General features: G+C 29.2%; 2 protein-coding genes across 3 annotated transcripts; both read left to right on the top strand.

The window, feature by feature from the left end:
• Window positions 1-581: 581 nt before the first annotated feature.
• Window positions 582-2255, top strand: LOC145750686 (uncharacterized). The gene is made up of 4 exons (XM_082566773.1): window positions 582-1068; window positions 1335-1625; window positions 1712-1851; window positions 2073-2255. The coding sequence occupies exons 1-4, from the start codon at window positions 582-584 to the stop codon at window positions 2253-2255; spliced, it is 1101 nt and encodes a 366-aa protein (XP_082422899.1).
• A 1391-nt stretch (window positions 2256-3646) lies between these two features.
• On the top strand, window positions 3647-6107 carry LOC145751605 (rhodopsin-like). Of its 2 annotated transcripts, none has more exons than XM_082567789.1 (6): window positions 3647-4252; window positions 4455-4724; window positions 4819-4970; window positions 5356-5515; window positions 5627-5729; window positions 5796-6107. In XM_082567789.1, exons 1-6 carry the CDS (start codon window positions 3721-3723, stop codon window positions 5944-5946), a joined length of 1368 nt encoding a protein of 455 aa, XP_082423915.1. In that variant the 5' UTR covers window positions 3647-3720; the 3' UTR covers window positions 5947-6107. The 2 variants fall into 2 exon arrangements, with proteins under 2 accessions (XP_082423915.1, XP_082423913.1); XM_082567787.1 differs by having other exon boundaries at window positions 4434-4724.
• Window positions 6108-20738: the final 14631 nt, after the last annotated feature.

Below are 20738 nucleotides of genomic sequence, written 5' to 3'. Positions count from 1 at the left end.
TCTTGATCAGACACAATAGTATTTAAATTTGCGGTTTACCAAAACAAATATCTAATTTCCATTCAAATATCATACACTATTGTTTAGGCACTTTTTTTTCTCCCATGAATCAATGTTATGATTTATTGATAAACCACGTTGGGTATTCACTTTAAATATTAACGCCACTACTGAGACGTTAATAAAATCGATAGCTGTTCTAACATATACCAAAGTTAGCAGCACATATTTCATAAATTTTTAAAGGGATAATTAATCGCTACACTTCCGTTGCCAGTTAGGTTATTTTTACTATTGTTATACAACAGATAGCTGTGAGAGCTGTATTCAAAACTATTTAGCAGGAAATATAACATTTTCTGTATGAAATTAGTTGTATTTAGTACGAAATCTTATAGAAATTAATGTAATCTCAATTAATTTTTGCTTTAGATATAGGCCATCTTGTAAAGTTAGGGAAAAACTGTTAGTATAATAAGTTAATACTAAAATAAATTGTAAGGGTTTTGCTTTTAGCATACATCCCTGATTTTGTTTTGCTTATATTACTTTTGTGAATTAAAATGAATTCATATAAAAATATGACAAGCGAATTTGAGATTGCTTTACCATTTGATACATCATGCTTTATTCCTGAATATTCATTATTTTTGATCCCAAGGGCAATGTATGATAACGAAGACTATAGTAACTATGACAATCCTTCATCTTTCAATACATCCACTAGTTTACCTGACAACACATCCACAAGTTTATTATTTTCATTTAACTACAGCGATTATATAGTTAACAGAACAAACAATTTTACCAGCTATGATACTAGTGTAATATGCGGATTGCCAGCTTTTTGCAACAACTTAGCGGCTGAGGTGTGCTTTAATACAAAGAGTTTGACTGAATGTAGTGAATGTAATGTTGTATATGCTGCCTTGATTGCCGTCTTCTGCGTTATTTTAGGTCTGCTTATATTGATTGGAAATTCTTTGGTTATTTGGAGTTTTGTCAAAGATATGAAATCGAAACAGAATAAAATTAAGGCATCGTTAGCTTTCGCTGACATTTTTACAGGCAAGCTTTATAAATTATTATATTAAATATGTATTGTAAACACCCATTTTAAATCATTTTAAAAGTTTTACCTTAAATTTTTTTAAGAAACTTTTATTGTTCCGATTCGTCGTGGTTTTTACTATATACTTAAATGATACGAACTTTGTGTAATGTTGTTGCTAACACCATTTATTAAAATAAAGCTTAGTGTATTTTTTTGATATAACGCCATCTATATTTTAACTTTTTGACATTTTTAATAAACAAGAATTTAAATATTGCAGCCATAATTCTTTTGGTAATAGTAATGTACAACTTTTCTTGGACCATTGTTTCAACCCCATGCTACATCATAAAAATGGAAATATCTTTGTCGGGATCGAAGCAAGCAATTGCTGGGGGGACATTTCATTTACTTGGGTTTACAGCTTCATTGTACCATTTAGTATTTCTTGGGCTATTGCGTATCTACGCCATTATACGTTCAGTAAAATACAAAAATCTAACTCCACAAGTGGTTAACATATGGCTTGCAGTGGTTTGGATTCTTTCAATTACAACTGCAACATCACCACGTACGTTTGGCAGAACAACAATAATATTTTTCAGACAGCATTAAAGCGAATTTTTTATTTAAATTTAATCGTTGTTATTATTTTAGTATGGTTTAAGGGTCAAGTAACATTTGCTTACTCTTCCACCGTGTTCCTATATTTGACGGTACAAGAAAACTTTGATTTGGGAAATATGCCTTTCATTGCTTTGATGATTGTATTGGTAGTAATACCTTATCTACTAATGGTAAAAACATAAATTATATGCAGATTTTATTAAATAAGAAATAAATCAGCTTTGGCTGCTTATTTACTAACGATAATGGATAAGTTACCTTAGCCTAAATATTACATGCGGTAATTTTTACGTGATATTTACCACCGTTGTTGCCAAGTCGGGGCATAAAAAAATAGTGAAGTCGCCACCTTTACTTTAAATGTAATATAACTGTAAATAAATATTTTTAGACGATTGCGTCAATTGCAACCCCCATTTTACTTAATTGTCGATTTAAAAAAGCAAAACAAGCAAGGTTTGACAGCAACATGTGCAGAAAAAACCTTAAAATTGAGATAGCTGCTTTTAAAATTGTTGCCCTAATGCAGATTGGATTTACTTTTGCTTTAGGTAAGGAGTTTTTAATTGTATAACTTTATTACGTTAAACATTTAGTATATTAAGCCATAACAATAAAGCCCTGTAAGTTATTTTAAAACTTAAATACACTTGAATGTAATAAAAAATTTTATTTTTAGCACCGTCTGCAATTGTGAATGTATTATTTCTTCTGAATTATTTTCGGTGTGATGAAATGGCAATACCTTACACGATTTGCCTTTACCTTACAATGTCTAACAGGTACCACTTTAGTTTAAACAATCAGTATTTTAAAAACAGTTTAGATATTTTAACAACTTTTTTTTTTTAGTTTGGTAAATGTTTTGATCTACAGCGTTCGAGACAAAACCTTTAAAAAACACGTTAAAGAAATTTTTACATCAACCAAATCGACGAGTGGCGTTACACGCGAGATACCAAAAGCTCGACCCTAAAACCGCCCTAGTAGTTGGCGATTAATGGGTTTAAAGTAAAAAAATGGGACCATTAACCGCTTTAAAGCAGATTGTAAAATGTGCTGCGTCTGCTGAAATATTTTAAATAACGCATGAAACGATTAACTGAGTAACCCACATTTTAAATCGTCGCTTTAAGTTATGTTTAAGCGGTTAATGAACCTAACATTTTATACTTCTATTAAACTATAGTTTAATTTGTTAAAAAGTATTATGACTTCACTTTTGTAACAAATAAGAATAGGAGAGCGTATTTAAATATTTATTATTGGCGAAACATTTTTCTTCGGCTTTAAATCGATTGATCGCTTACTTGGTTGGTCTGCCAAAACTTATTCAAAAAAAATCTAAAATCTTTTTAAATGTAGATATGCTTATAAATTGTTTGACACAGAACCCTAATTGGATATATGTAAATATACCTTCTTTTACTTGTAGCCAAAATAATAAAAGGGCCAACAGTATTTTACCCATATTTAGTCACGGTTATTGTATTTAAACATCAATAAATAAGGTTTACATAAATTCTGTAAAGATAATTCATTACAATAATTTTATTGCCGTAACACGGATAAGCGTGAATTATCGTGTGGAAGCAGTAGAGTTACTACAAATACAAAACCGTTTGGCCCTATTAGTCATTTATTACAACACTTGTTGGCTGGTGAAGTTCACTTTATTTTTAGGTTATATAGTTGTAACAACGTTGTTGATATATTTACGGTTGAATTAAGCTCTCTAAATAGGGCATCCGAATTCTCGCCCAAGCATAAATCCCAGTTACTGTAAAAAAAGTCTTTACAAGCTTTTTTAGACGTAGTGTATTAGTAAGACTAACACAAGTATTTTTTGGTTGAAAAATCTACTTAAGAAATAAAGTAATTTTGTTTTTAGTTTAACATTATCAGTAACACTTTAAAAGCTTTGTTTAGGAAAAAAAAGAGGGTTGTCACGTGCGTTAACAAAGTTCTTTTCATAATCAGGCCCATAGTTAGGTTTCTTTATAATTATTTTCTTAAATATTTATATTTGGTGTTATAAAATGACTGAAGGAACTCTGCATGCAGAAATTGTTGAAGTTGTGACCAATCAAACTACGGAAAACGAACCGAGTTTAGTATCTGTAGCTGGTCCTCCAGATTCTGTTTCGATTTTGGTTGCATTTTACAAAGTACCCATTCCCGTTCCAATTCCGAGCAACTATAGCAACTCTACTGCTTCAACAGATTTCACATCATTTCGACCAACCGTTACACATGAAATTATTGCACCTAATAGTACAAGCACCGTCACCAGCAAACCAATCGCTATGGTTAAAGTTATTCGAAGACTATGTGGATTTCCAGCCTTTTGCAATAACTCTGCTTTTGAAGTATGTTCAAATACAACAATATTAACTAAATGTAGTGAATGTAGTAATGGGTATGCTGCCTTGTTTGCCACAGTCTGTGTTGTATTGGGTCTCCTTATATTGATTGGGAATTCTTTAGTTATCTGGAGTGTTGTTAAGGATGCAATAAAATCAAATCAAAATAAAATCAAAGCATCGCTAGCTTTAGCTGATATTTTTACTGGTAAGTTTTGTAAAATTATCAAATGCAGTAAAGCATTCATTTTTTTAATGTTTTTGCGTTAGAACATAATTGATGATTAAGTTTAGGACCTAATAAGTTGAACCAAAGTGTATTGTAATTATGAAGATGGTTTTAGTTTAATTTTTTAAATAGATAACAATTAAGTTTTCCTGTATTACAGCTCTAATTCTTTTGGTAATAGTAATCTACAACTTCTCTTGGACCATTGTTTCAACGCCAGCCTACATCGAGGCCACACATTTATCTTTGCGGGGATCAAATCAAGCAATTGCCGGGGGAATCTTTTACTTGCTTGGGTTAACAGCTTCTTTGTATCACTTGGTGTACCTCGGTTTACAGCGCTTTTACGCCATCATGTGGCCATTAAAATACAAGTATCAAACTGCACATGCGTTCACCATCGGAATTGCAGTGGTTTGGATACTTTCAATTACAACTGCTACATCACCACGTATGTTCGAAACAATAATAATAATTTTTTTTAATTAGTAGTTATGTAACTTTGTTAATAGTTATAAGAAATTTAATTGTTATTATTATTTCAGTTTGGTTTAAAAGTCAAGTGACATTTGCGTACTTTTCAATGGCGTTTATCTATTTGCCATCGCCGGAAAATTTTGATTTTGAAAATATCAATTCTAAAACACCTTCCATTATTATGACAATTATATTTACAGTACTACCCTTTCTCTTTATGGTAAAAAATAATAAGATATATTAAACGATTAAAAATGTTTTAAAAAAATAGATAGGCAATAACTGATCACCAATAAAAGTGTAAATGTTTTTTATATTTATTTATGCCCAATGTGGGAAGGTCGTCTTTACGACCCAAACATAGAGTAACTTCAGTAACCTTGACCCAGTTGCCTATGGCTGTTTTTGATTTTATAGATAGTAAGCAGTAGCTATTACCGTTTATAGCGCCTTTCACTCAAATGCGCTACAGAATAGGAGCAGTGGGGATCAACCCAAAGACCTCATGTAGTAAATTCAAGGGTTCTGACCACTACACCATGCTGTCGGTGATAAAAATCGCCTAACTATACATATAATTTAATATATTAACAAATACTTTTTAGACGATTTTATCGATTGCAACGGCAATTCTTCTTCATTATCGTTTTAAAAATGCAAAGCAGACGAAGCATGGTAATAACCTAGCGAAAAAAAGCATGCTAAGAGAGATAGCTGCGTTTAAGACAGTTGCTCTTATGCAGATTGGATTCACTATAACTTTAGGTAAAAACATATTATGTTACATTATTAAAATATTATCTCTGCAAGTATAATAAAAAAAAACAGTTTATTTTGAAAGTAAAAGTTTTTAATTTCTGTCTACTTTTGTTTTAGCTCCAGTTATAATTACCAACATACTGTTTTTCATGAACTACTTTCAATGTGATGAAATTGCTATTCCATATACAATTTGCCTTTACCTTACAATGTCTAACAGGTAAGTTTTTAACGCAGAGTTTTATTTTCAAAACAGTTTAAATAAAATAACTACAATTTTTTTTAGTTTGGTAAACGTTTTGATCTACAGCGCTCGGGACGAAATGTTTAAAAAAAAGGTCAAAGAAATTTTTACATCTACAAAATCATCTATCGACATACCTGCTAAGCCGAACTCAACACCTAAACTTCTTCACATAAAAATGCTTAGCTATTAGTTAAATTTAAAAATATATTTTGTAAAGTTTGAGTAAAAAGTAAGTACGACCGTACTGGTATTTCTCGTTTTGTTGATCACTATATCATTTTTTATGTGTATAGCTTCTCTTTGTAATAGAACAATATGTTTTGTTTGGATAACTTTTGTTGTAATAAAATATCTGCTTTTTTACATTTAATTTATGATTGTAATAATTTTCTTTATATATATATATGCCTGTAAATCAAAATAAAAGAAAAACATTGTGCAAATTGAGTAAATCTGCAATTTAATCAGCCCAAACACACAAGGCTAAAGTTAGACGTTTATTTTTAAATTAAACACATAATACGAAATCACAAAATTTAAATACGTGTTCAAGCTAAATATTAAAGCAAAATATCAAAAAGAAAAGTAATGAGAAGGTTATTTTATTTATTTTGTTTTTAAAAGATGCGAGTCATGCTGAGACAGTTTCTTTTTTTATTTTAACGTTTACTTAGGCATCAAGCGACGCGTAAATTTCTGGTTCTCTTTTGTATGTCATACACTATTACCTATGCACATCATTTGTTACATGAAATATTAATATGAATCACAGAGATTTATTTTTATAAAATAATATAAGAGAATTGTTTTGTGGTAGTATTTTCTAGTGGAACTTATCAGGTCTAAGTCCAGTGAAACTTATTGAGTCTCTAAACTATAAATAAATTTGGGAATCTTGTATGAAAAAAAACAATTTTAGTATAATATTTAGCCTCTGAAAGTTTTTAAATATATAAAAAGCAAATACTTTTAAAGATCTTTATTTGTTGTGTTATATTTTTTGCTGATTCTATAATACATTACCTCATTATTTTTTTGCAGTAATATATTATAAAATCTTTGTGTAAACATTCGTTTTTTGGTATGTTTTAAATCATTAAATTGATTTGCAACTTTTTTCCCGTCGCATTAGAGTATTTTTACTCTTTTCTATTACTTTTATTGATGCGCAATAAACCATGATAAAAAATAATTTTAAACAGCCATAGCAATAACCTAGGCTTTATTTTAAGGATAGGAATAAACACTTCTAAATCTAGATTTAATATTAAGTTTAAATATATTTGATATCTGTTTATCATCTTAAGTTTCAGGCTCTTTTGTAAGATTGCTACAAATTAAAAAAAGTCCTTTTACCGGGAAAAATATAACAGAGGTTAACAATTTTTTAGCATGAGTTCGCTTAAGAATATATGTCAAATTCGTGCTTTACAACAAAATTTAAATGTTTTAAAATATCCTTTATAATTAAACTTAGTTCAGATTTCTAATATAGGTTGTATAGGCAAAACGTACATAAAACGCGATAGGAAACGCGTGAATTTTCAAATCTATATTACTCGCCACTGTCATCTAGCGGGAAGGAAAACTGATAACATTAGTGACTACAATCCATCAATTAGTTTTATTTGAACACATTAGCAAAACTTAGACTAAAAAAAGTTATATTAAATATATTTCAAAACAGCAAATAGTTGTATTAAATATATTTAAAGGGCAAATTTAAAGTACAAAACGACAAAACCAATTTAAAACATGGAATAAAGTTTCAGTTTTTGGCACTATCAGAATTTGCTTTTCAATTTGCTATTTGTTTGTTGAAAAAAAATTCTAAACCCCAAACACAACCAAAAAAATACAACCAAAAATAAAAATAAATAAAAAATAACTAAAATGAAGAAATCATAATATAAATGTAAAACTCATCTTGGCATGTTAAATAAATTTTAAACCTAATAATATAATTATATTTACACAGTTTATTAAAGAATCTTATTTAAATTTTTGACCATATTTTGTTAAACATAATTACACTACTTGCCCTTAATAAAAACAATCTTTTTTTAGTAAATGATGTACAACCACCAAGTTAATTTTTAAGAAGATCGCTTTAGTTGACTATTAGAAATTTTAAAATGTTAAATTTATATACTTACTTGTAAGTGAAATAAAAAATCACTTTGTCAACCCTCGTCCCTTAGTTAAGAAAAAAAGATTCACATTTTTCTTTAAATGATTTTAGGAGGTTATTTTGTGAAGTCCTAAAAAAAGATAATAATAAAAAAATTTTAAAAACAAAGTTGGCTACACACAGTAATATAAAACTTGTGGTTGATATATTATACTATAGCTTACCTTGCCTTCATTAGCAGACTAGCTGACTATAGGGTTGAAGTTAGGTTTATCAACAAAATGTATCAAAACTTAACATTTCTTCAATCTTGGCTTGGTCACATAATGGTCACCACCACAATTTAGCTACCTGTATGTTTAACAAAAAATAGTTTAATTAATTATTTGGCTTATTTTATCAATAAAAATTTGTTTCATTACCATGGATTTTACATAAAACTCCTCGTTCCACTACTAAAGAAACGATGTTTAGAACTCTGCAACTTATTAACTAGAATTTTTTTAGTTAGAAAAATATATTGAAAGGGTAGAATAAGATATAATTTAAGTAACAATGTGTTTGAATTGTATTTCTGTTCATGGTTCAAATAGCTCATGCTCATTGAGCTGTGCACTTTTTCGTTTATTCTCAATACTTAATTTTTTTAGGAATTTATAAAAACTTGCATACATTAAAATAATTAATAAAAAAGATATTTAAATTTATTAACAAAAGGTAAATAATAAAATAATTTTAATAAAATGTTGTTTAATGACTTAAAAAGTCATTTAAAATTTACACAAATATTGTGACGTCACAAATCTCGCTTTTCATTTTGAAATCACACGAGCTAGGGCTTGAGCTCGATTAGAGTTAGGAAAACCAGGGTTAGGCTTTCCAATAATATTAAATCGAGAATACAAAAAATTTAATTTGGTATAAAAAGTTATGGAAATGCTTCGTTAAATAAAGTGCACTGCTTAATGAGCATTAGCTTTTTAAATAACCATTAACAGAAATAAAATGCAAACACATTGTTAATACATTGTTCCTTAAATTATATCTTAATATACCCCTTAAATATACTTTTATGACTTATAAAACTATAGTTAATAGACTGCAGGGCTCTTAACACCATTTCTTTAGTTTTTTTAAAAAGGTGTTGTTTAATTTTCCTAAACACATTCTTTATTGAACTTATTAAATATCAATATATATTGTTTTACTTTGACCTGGCCTTGAGTTTAATGTATTAATTTATGCATGGGAAAAACTTGTTAATTAAATATAATTTCTGGTGTATATAACTATATCAAGAGGTTATATTTAGCATGGTTTTTGATAACATAAGTTATTTTGATGTTAATTGTTCCATTTTCAAGTTATTTTTCGTGTTATTGACAAAGTGAAAGTGATTTTCCATGTTTTAGGACAAAGTTAAGTTTTTTCCAATTTATTTGGACCATTTTTGAGTTATTTTTTATGTTAATTGAACCAGTTTTAAATTTTTTTAAATTTTAATGGGACAAAGTTAAGTTAGGTTAGGTTAGGTTAGGTTAGGTTGGTTATTTTCCATGTTAATTGGAAAAATTTGAAGTTATTTTTCATGTTAATTGGACAAAGTTTGAAGTTATTTGCCATGATAATTGGACAAAGTTTTAAGTTATTTGCCATGTTAATTGGACCAATTTAAGTAATTTTTCATGGACAAAGTGAAGGTTTTATTTTATTTTTTCACTTGAGAACAAAAAATAATTAAACATATAATACAGTAAAATATTCGAAGTTAGGAAATAATTACATAAAAAGTACAAAAAATATTGCAATTCAGTATACATGGTTATTAGTACAACTACCTAAAGATAAAAGAAATAGTTTTATGGATAAAAAATAAATTTTGACATACAAAATCTATAAAAAAATAAATAACATAAAAATTTTATATAAATATATGTCCAGTTTTATTTACAGAATTGTTTATGTAATTTTAACTTCTATACAGTTAATGTCTTTGTCTGTTTGTACAGTTTATTTGAAAATGTATATACATTAGATTGTCACAAAACTTTGGCAAAATGGTTATTGGACCCTTGACAAAAAAGGCTGGCCCCTCACAAGAACCAGCCCCTTAACAATGGGTGAATGGATGAAAAGCCCCCCAAAAAAGCGGAATAGCAAGTGTTTTAGCAAACGTTGTATGTATGTTCAGATCTTTTTTCTTATAAAATAATAAAGATTAGAATATTGCATACAAATATTTAAAGTGTGGTTATAATTATTTTATTGTGTTAATGTTAAATGTATCATTTAAATTAAGATTTGTTTTGTGTCGGTGACTTTTTACATTAAAAAGGTTTTATACAAACCAAATAGTTTTGCTTGTCAACCAGAATCTAAAAATAAAGAACAGGGTTAGTATTTGTTTAAGGTAATCTACCCTGCGGGGAAAAAATGATAGATTGAAGTTTTGTTTTTGACAGGATCTCTAAAAATAAAGAACAAATTAAAATTGGCCAAAACAAATCGACGCACTCATCGAATAATCAACCAGCATCTAAAAAAATTTGTTTTTGATAATCTAACCTGAAAAAAAAGCCTGTAAAAAAGGGTTAGTTTGGTGTTAGTTTTTTAAAGGCCCCTGAAAAAAAAATTATTGTTTTAGTCTTTTAAAGGCCCCTGAAAAAAAATAACGATTTTACTTTTTTAAAGGCCCTTAAAAAAAATTATGGTTTTAGTTTTTTAAAGGCCCATGAAAAAAAATATAATTCGGGTAGCAATGCCCCTGTAACGAAATAAAACAGACAGTTTAAGAGGCCCCTGTAACGGTAAATAATAGGTTCAAAGGTAGAAGGAAATAAGAATGGCCTGCAAAAAATAAAAGAGAGAATTTGGAAATTTTTGTGTTTTTTTCTGCATGTTTAATGAAGTGTTTACTGTGTATGCTATTTGGGACCCCGTCCATGAAATTTATAATTTTTAGTTTGGATTTCCATCCACGAAATTAATTACTGCATTTTTCGGGCTCCACCCACAAAATTAAATAATTTATGTTGGGTTCCAACCCACTCACACACTTAGGTTTAATATATAAATATAACAGGGCGAATAAAATACAGTGAATTTACATACATAAATAATATAAACCACACATAGGCCTAGTTTTCTAAAATCTAGTCTTCTAAATTTTTTATATATATACATACTTTACTTGTGCAGAACATCTAAAAAACCATTAAACAGTCCCGTTTAATATAATTATGAACACACAGAAACCTAAACACACTTGGGACTGTGTCAACTATACTACTTTTAATGCGCAAAATTATGAGTTGTTAACCAGTCAAAATAAAAAAGCAGACACATGATACTACAAATTTTTAACCCATGAAAACTTTTAAAGCGCTTGTTCATGCATTACATATAACAAATAGGCACATGAAAACCTACAGACCTAAAGCCCTACAGCCCACCTTTTGTTGAGTGAGGTCCTGAGACTTTTTTTTGAATTTTGCCAAGTTGAAATGAGGTCCTGAGACTTTTTTAGTTCTTTTTTTGCATAACAATCACATAACACACACAGGCCTAATTTTATAAATCTGTTCTATATATTTTATTTATTATTTGCGCAAAACATCTAAAAACCAATTAAACAGTCCCGTTTAATATAATTATGAACACACAGAAACCTTAACACATTGGGACTGTGTCAACTATACTACTTTTAATGCGCAAAATTATGAGTTTTTAACCAGTCACAAATAAACATAAAATGCAAACACGTGAAACTTTTAACCCGTGAAATTTAAAGCGCTCAGTTATGCAGTACATATAAAAAATCAGGCACGTGAAAACCTACAGCCCTACAGACCTTAACTAAATAAGGTCCTGAGTTTTTCTTAGGTTTGAAATATAATCCGATCCATTTCAAAGTTGTCTTCGAGTCCTGAGTTCTTTGACTTAACTTCCCCCTTGCTAGTTGCAAGGGAGACTTACTATGATTACATCTGCTTTCCATTCCTCCAATTCCAGCCATTATTTTTTTCCTCCAATTATATAATCCAAATATAATCCATTTTTCTTCTACATAGAAAACATTGTTTAGAAAAGGGAATACAGACACTAAATCCTACTTAATATAACCATTTTTTAAATGTCAATTTTATGATATGTCAAATCGTGCCAAAATTTTTTAAGTTATGTCACTTTTTAATTATTTTAGTGCCAACAACATTAAATTATGTCAACTCACATGCCAAATATTATTAATATATAATCATTATTTTTTTTGTGCCAACAATTTTAAAATACGCCATTTTTGAAAACTAGTGCCCAATTTTTTAATTTATGCCAGATGTACAGTTATTTATATTTTTAAATACCTCGTTTAACTACTTTGTGAGAGAACCTGCGCATCAACACAGGTTTAATAATGTTCATAGGTTTTTAATTAAATAATATATATATTTAAAAAATTATTTTTTTTATTGGCAAGTATGATAACTTAATACTAATATTTATATAACATTTATGATAGTTTATGAATATTTTAAAATTAGTTGAAAGTTAAAAAATAATTTTAAATCAATTAAATGAAGTTAACATACCCGGAACAGTGTTCAGAAAACTTGAACGCAATAAGTCTCACAGGAGCAAGTTCAACTTCACTAACTTTTCTAAAAAAAATTTAAATGTTTTAAAATTTACAGTTTTTTTTATATAAAATATATTTATATTTAATTATTAACTGCTTATAATATGCCACACCTAATGCTGTTAATGATAAGCTTTAAAAAAAAAAAACTATAAATTACCAACAAAAACACGTCTGCTCACCTCGAAAGTTTATCTAGAAAGAGCTAAAATTCCGATTTCAATTCAAATTTGCCACGAAACACCAAGTCACGTGACTCTGCACGTGTTCAGTGACATGTGTGTACGTGCACTACGCCTCCTGCAGTGGAAAGCGCTTTTCAAGCTGTTACTCAAAATATATTTGATTAAATCTTCTTAACAATTCATTAAAACGTTATTATAACAACACAAACCAATAACCTGTCATAATATGTAAATGTTTATTTAATCTTTAAGAGTTATTTGTAACACTTAACGTCTTAAATTACCCTTAACAACTTATACGTGCGTTAACATAGCGCACTACGTAACACCAGGAATTTCAGATTATGATACAACCTCGTGTGTTAAAGAAATTTCTCGGGAGACGCACCAATTAAGACGTCGCATTCCCCTCGCTTAATTGATAAATTACAGCTGGATTCATCTACATTTTATAACCTTATTTGGTAATAAAATCTCTTATTAGTCTGCACGTGTTAACTTAAAATTTGCACCCGAGACCTCGTGGTAAAGGAATTTTTCGAGGAGGCGCACTAATGATGACGTCACGTTCCTTGCGCCTCGCTTAGTGGAACATTTTAAGTTTCTATGCTTTATAACAGACCTATTATGTTAAAGCAATAGTAAATTATATTCTTCTCTTTTCTTAATTTTAATAAATCGAAGTCCAATGTTTGTTAGTGTCCAAACAAATTTTTATTATTATTTTATAAATATAAAACTCAAAATAAGTTTTTTTTTTATTTTTAATAAATATTCAACAACAAAAAATAGCAAAAATAAATTAACTAAAGATCATGCCTGTTCCATAAAGTCTTAAACGTTTGCAAAGAAGGCACGACCGCTTTCTATTGGTAACCTGACAATTATGTTAAAACTGCAATTCTAAAAAGGAAGTTATGATTCTTGAACAAGTTGTGAATTACATAACATGTACGTAGTTTATTAAAATAATAATTATTAAAACTTGGTTAAAGTATCAGTTTAATAAAAAATAACATAAAAATTACAAGTTGTGGTGCGCAATATTCCATATGTTGTGACCATATTAAAAATAGCAATTTTTAAATGCCATCGTTGTTAGGCCATTAAAATTACCCAAGCCAAAATATTTTAACCAAACAAAGACGTATAATTATTTAACCATTTTGCTCTTTTAACCAAACAAAGACGTATAATTATTTAACCATGATGCTTTCCAGTTAGCTAGATTTATCACCCCACCGACCGGGTTTACGTAACTAGTAGTATTGCTCATGAGTATTATTAATTGATCTTCGAGTGAATATAATGTTTGTAATTACCATTGCTTTGTTATCGTTACTTTCGATTAAGTTATAGTTAGTTAGTAAATGTAGTGGATATACTTTACAGTTGGTCAATATTTAAATGCAATATTGCTTTTTAAAATGATTGGTATAAAGATAAAAAACACGTGGTTAGTTATTTATAATAGCTATTTGTACGTAGATAACAATCGGACGTAACAATAAATAATGTTTTCGTACAAAAAGAAAATAAACACTTGGCCTCCTACTTCCAGCATTAAGATGGCTCACTTTGATTTGTAGACTCACCCGTTCTACAGCCTGTACAACAGCACGACACTACACCAGACATGACGTCACAGCATATCATGACACTACGAAAGAAACCTTTTCTAGCCTGCACCGCATCGCCGAATAGGAGTTCTGGGTCTTCTTCCTGGAGCTTTCCAGGTGCAGGTTTGACTGTTTCGACTGGGGGCGGGCGGAAACTGAAAGAAATGGAGGAGGTCCCGGTGCTGGCGGGTTCCGATTTGTTACAGGTTTGATGTTTTCCTGTTACTTTAATATTAAAAACATACCCAAAAAATCGTTAAAGTTTGTAAGTTAGGAGTGAATCTGTTTGACGACATTTTAAATGTCGATATTGTTTATGTTCTTGCAACTAAAGCATGATGACCATTGTTTTAGTGTTGGCTGATGTTAGCTTATCGTATTATTTTGTAATTGTGGGTTAGTTGTGCTTGTGATGACACTATTATATTGTCGAAATACAAAGAAAAAGTACAACAAAATATTCAAAATTTGCAACTTAAATAAATCTTTCACTAGTTAAATAGACGAAACATTTCGTAACCTATTTACCGCGCTATTTTATTTAATTAACTATTGTATTGTAATAATTTGGTTGCCATGCAATCAAAACTTTTAAAATTTCCGTAACCTAGCCTTGTTTATTGCTACAATCTGTAATTATGGTTAGAAATCTTAAATTTCGAAACATATTGTTATTGTCCAATGAAATTTTTATCCATGAAATATCATGTTACAAATGATCAATTTTATTAAATCTTCATAATATTGTGCAAATAACATTTATTCGATAGTTATATGTTACTCAGTTTGTATTGTTCTGCGCTGTAATTTCCTGTGAGCGTCGTAAAAAAATTTCTTTCCCGTAGTTTGTGCTCCATTTGCGATTACTTAATGAGTTTTTTTGTTCAAATCTAGTTTATATCTATATTTGCCTAAATAGATGTTTATTAAAAATGATCCAACGATTTCGAACTATATTTTATTTATCAAATAAATCTAGTTTTAATCCCGTTATTAACCACGGCTTAATTAAAGCACGTAATTGTATTCATGTTACCTACCCACAGTCGCAAATATTTATTTTTAAACTGAAATTTAAACCTTTTTGGTAGGATGTCATTAACAATTACAGATTGCAACACAATAAATTAGTGCTTTTATCGTTATTTTTGCCATAGAAACCTGATTAATTACAAATTTTAGAAAGCCAATTAAAATTTGGTAATGTAACATAAATGAAAACTTTAAATACAACATAGAACGTTAACTGACTTAAAATCGTGTACGAATTTCCAGAAATTACAAAAAAAGCATGCACATAGTCACGTTTTGTTGCTGTTGGTAATTACTTTAACAGCTATAATTAAAAAAATTATTATCATGTTTATTATAAAACTGTATTAAAATCAACAAACTGTCTGGCTAAAAAAAATTTAGTATATAAATTGGTAAATCGCTTAAAAAGCAGTATAACATATAGATTAATAAAAAAGCTTTAGCGACTATAGGTCTACCAGAACTTAAATTAAAGAAGTATGACAAGTGAATATGATTTTGATGAACCTCTTTTATTACCTATTAAGCCTCAAAATGATTTGTACGAGCAAAGTTCAGGGTCAGGGAACTTTTATAATAGAAATGGTAGTTATTTTAATGAAAGCACGAACGGTACTTTTAACCGTGTAATCACCGCATCTGATATTGCACCGCCTGACTCAGTGCTATATCCAATTTACCTTTATAATTTCAATGGAAGTAACATTCCTTACAACCATTATATTCCTTATTTGAATCCAAACGATACATACAACTACACTGGCAAGCCAAATATTGTGGTAAAATATGTTAGAAGAATATGCGGATTTCCAGCGTTTTGCAACAACTCAGCTATCGATGTGTGCTCTAATACAACAGTCTTAACAAAATGTAGTGAATGTAGTGTTGGTTCTGCTGCCTTATTTGCGAGTGTCTGTGTTGTTTTGGGCCTGCTTATATTGATTGGAAATTCTTTAGTTATTTGGAGTGTTGTTAGAGATGAAGCAAAATCCAAACAAAATAAAATCAAAGCTTCGTTGGCTTTTGCTGATATTTTTACAGGTATACTAACAACAATTATTTTTTTATCCAACCTTAACACAGTTGTAATTTTTCTAATTGCATTAATAAATATTATTTTAAATTATAGCAATCAATTTACTGGTGATAGTTATTTACAACTTTTCTTGGACGATTGTTTCAACCCCAGCCTACATCGAAGCAATACATTTATCTCTGCGGGGATCAAAGCAAGCCATTGCCGGAGGAATATTTTACCTGCTCGGGTTTACAGCATCCTTATACCATTTAGTATTTTTAGGCTCACAGCGCTTTTACGCCATCATGTGGCCTATAAAATATCGACAGCAAAGTTCTCTGGCCTTTTATAGTGGAATGGTAATGGTTTGGATTCTTTCAATTACAACTGCTACATTACCACGTATGTTAAAAAAACTTAAGAAACAAACTTGTTAAATTCAAAGATTTAAATGAATTTATGTGTTGTCAAATTTTAACAGTTTGGTTTATTGGGCAAGTAACCTTTGCTTATTTTTCTATGATATTTGTCTATTTTCCATCTCCGGAAAATTTTGATTTTGGAGGCAGATTTTCTAACACGGCTTCAATCGTTATGACAATTATATTTACAGTTCTGCCATACCTAGTCATGGTAAGATTAAGATTTTTTAATGTTCTCTATTAAAAAAAATTACAATAAACAAATTATATTTAGACTATTATATCCATTGCTACAGCAGTTCTAATTCACGTTCGCTTCAAAAAGTCAAAGATTGTGAAATCTGATAGAAAATCCATAAGAAAATGCAAAAAATCAGAAATATCTGCGTTCAAAACAGTTGTTTTAATGCAAGTTGGGTTTACCTTGACTTTAGGTAAGATAAATATTTTAACTTTCTTAAAATTTTTTTTAATAAAATAAAAATTAATATGGAATTTGTCTTTATAGCGCCCCTTATAATTGCTGACATGTTGTTTTTTGCTGACTATTTTCGATGCGACGAAATTTCGATTCCATTTACGATTTGCATTTACCTTACAATGTCTAACAGGTATTTTAAAAATTAATATATTTGTTACCTTAAAACTAATATGTTTTTGTTTTTCTAGCTTGGTGAATGTTTTGATCTACAGCGTTCGAGATCAAACATTTAAAAAAAGTGTTAAAGAAATTTTCGTTTCAACAAAATCAACCACTGACGCATTTTTTGACCCACCAAATAATTCACACCAAAAATGTCGTTTTAAATAAAAGTTGTTTTTTTTCTAATAAAATGGCTGTACAATTATGATTTGACATTTTTGTTGTAAAGTTTATGTTCATAAGAGGTATGTTAAACAATACCCTGAAAAAAACAAAAAAAGATTAGAGGGATAATATATCAACGTATGAACAATTTCAACTTAAAATCTAATTCTAAACAATAACTTAATTAAGTTAAAATGTCAAGTTTGTATTTTTTAAATTAGTTTGTAAAATAACTTTAATTTTAAAATATTTTTAAAAGAAGACCAAAATTTAAACCCAATCATAATTTAAAAATAATCACAAATGCGTATTAATTAAGGTTTAGTTAATTAAACACATTTTTATTAAAATAAATAATTAAAAAATATTCCATATTAATAAATAATGCTGATATATAACATTTACAATAACCTGGCATACCAACAAATATTGTTGCTGTGTATCTGTTAATAAATACATTTTCCTTTTGCTTAAGTCGTTTGATCGCTTATTGGTTTACCTGCCAAAGCTTTTTTATAAATAATCTAAAAAACTTTTTAAATGTTAATAAGCTTATTAATTGTTTGACACCTGAATTTGATATGTATGATTGACTTTTTTCGATATATAAAAATGCTTGTCCTTTTGCGTGCAAATAAATAACGTGAACTACCGTTTAAGAAAGCTATATTTCAACTAATTATACATAATTTATGATTTATCGAATCTTTAAACCAAAGAATAAAATATTCCACAGATAGTGGCTACAAAAAAAGCAAAAAATTTAATATTATATCTTGCTTTTAGCAATTTAAAAAGTTTTTGAATTTTACAATTTTTTACTATTTTTTGACATCAACTTTGTGTGAAAACAAAAATATAATCTAACTTTAAAACTACAGCATAAGAATTTATAGTTATATAAAAGCACATTACTTTAAACTTTTTTGTACATGTTTTATTAAGTATACTATCAACTATCTTACAGAATATACAAATTGTTTTACTTTTACAAAACACTTGTACTAACTAAGTTGACTAAGTGTTTAGACCGTTAATGATATAGGCAGACAAAGAAATAATTACAAGGTCTTTTACATAGAGTTTTTAAATTGTTTAAGCTACATTTCAGCTAAGTGTTTTTACTCGAAGAAATTTTGGTGTTGAGTTGGGTGTGCCAGGAATAACGCCACTCGTCGATTTTGATGATATAAAAATTCCTTTAACCTTTTTTTTAAACATTTTGTCTCGAGCGCTATAGATCAAAACATTTACCAAACTAAAAAAAATTGTTTGAATTTTATTTAAACTGTATTTAAAATATAACTCTATAGGCTACGTTTGAAAGCATACCTATTAGACATTGAAAGGTAAAGGCAAATTGTATACGGACTTGCAATTTCATCACATCGAAAATAATTCATAAGAAACAATATGTTCACAATTATAACTGGAGCTAAAAACAAAATTACATACATAAATTAATATTTAGTTATTTAGATTTTTATTAATTTGCAAAAATTGTTTTTCTATAAATTATTAGACCTAATTGTAAGATCATTTACATGGTAGGTAAATAAAAGGAACTTTTACCTAGGGTAATAGTAAATCCTATTTGCATTAAAGCAACGATTTTGAAAGCACGAATCTCTTTTTCAATGCTTTTTGTGGCTGAATTTCGGCTATTTTTTGTTTTCTTTGCTTTTTGAAATCGATAATAAAGAATAATGGCTGTTGCTATCGATAAAATCGTCTGAAAAGCATTTTGATTTTAAAAAAAATAAACACGGTTAACTTTACCAAATAACATTACTATTTAACCAAAACAGTCTTTGTTCAATCTAAAATAAAGTTTAATGAAACATACTTACCATGACTAGATAGGGTAATATTGTAAATATAATTGCCATAATGATAGAAGGTGTGTTAGAAAATCTGTTGCCAAAATCAAAGTTTTCCGGAGAAGGCAAATAGATAAACACCATAGAAAAATAGGCAATCGTTACTTTGCCATTAAACCAAACTAAAAAAAGATAGATATATATATCAAATAAACTATAACAATGTCATTTCACAATTTCAAATTGCATTTCATAACTTTAATTTGCATTTCATAAAAAAACATACGTGGTGATGTAGCAGTCGTTATTGAAAGAATCCAAACCATTGCAAGGCCTATGTAAAACGCTTGTGCAGTTTGATATTTGTATTTTAAAGGCCACATAATAGCATAGAAGCGCTGTAGCCCAAGAAATACTAAGTGGTACAATGAAGCAGTTAACCCAAGCAAATAAAATACTCCCCCGACAATTGCTTGTTTTGATCCCCGCAAAGATAAATGTATGGCCTCGATGTAGGCTGGGGTTGAAACAATAGTCCAAGAAAAGTTGTACAGTACTATCACCAACAGAGTTATGGCTGTAATACAAAAAAACGTGTTTGTTGAAGGTGTTAGAATAAAAAAATTTAGAAGAAAAACGTTGTTTTTTTGTATAAATTTTGTGAGACTTACCGGCAAAAATGTCAGCGAAGGCCAACGATGCTTTAATTTTATTATGCCTAGATTTCAACACATCTTTAACCACACTCCAAATAACCAAAAAGTTCCCAATCAAGATAAGCAGCCCTAAAATAGTGCAAACTGTAGCAAACAAGGCAGCATACCCAACATTACATTCACTACATTTATTTAAAGTCGTTGTATTTGAGCACACATCAATAGCTGAGTTGTTGCAAAACGCTGGAAATCCGCATATGCGTCGAACAAAGTTTATTGCAACATTTTGCTGGCTAGTGAAGTTGTTTGCAATGACTGGTGATACAGTTGTATTAGTGTTGTTTGGTGAAAAGGATAAAAAAGATGGCAGGTCTAAACTAACGGTAATGTCTGATGATACAGTTGTATTAGTGTTGTTTGGTGAAGAGGATAAAAAAGGTGGCAGGTCTAAACTAACGGTAATGTCTGATGATACAGTTGTATTAGTGTTGTTTGGTGAAGAGGATAAAAAAGATGGAAGGTCTAAACTAACGCTATAGTCTTGCGGAAGCAAAATATTATCCGGAACTTCAATATCGTATGTCGGGCTTGCATATAAAATAGAATCAGCTACAATATATGTAAAACCCGAAGGTAGCCAGGAGTAATCATAATC

Source organism: Corella eumyota, chromosome 4 (genome assembly GCF_963082875.1).
Source record: "Corella eumyota chromosome 4, kaCorEumy4.1, whole genome shotgun sequence".
NCBI classification, from domain to species: domain Eukaryota; kingdom Metazoa; phylum Chordata; class Ascidiacea; order Phlebobranchia; family Corellidae; genus Corella; species Corella eumyota.
The sequence above is the reverse complement of the archived record's forward strand: the minus strand, read 5'-3'. Positions and strand labels throughout refer to the sequence as shown.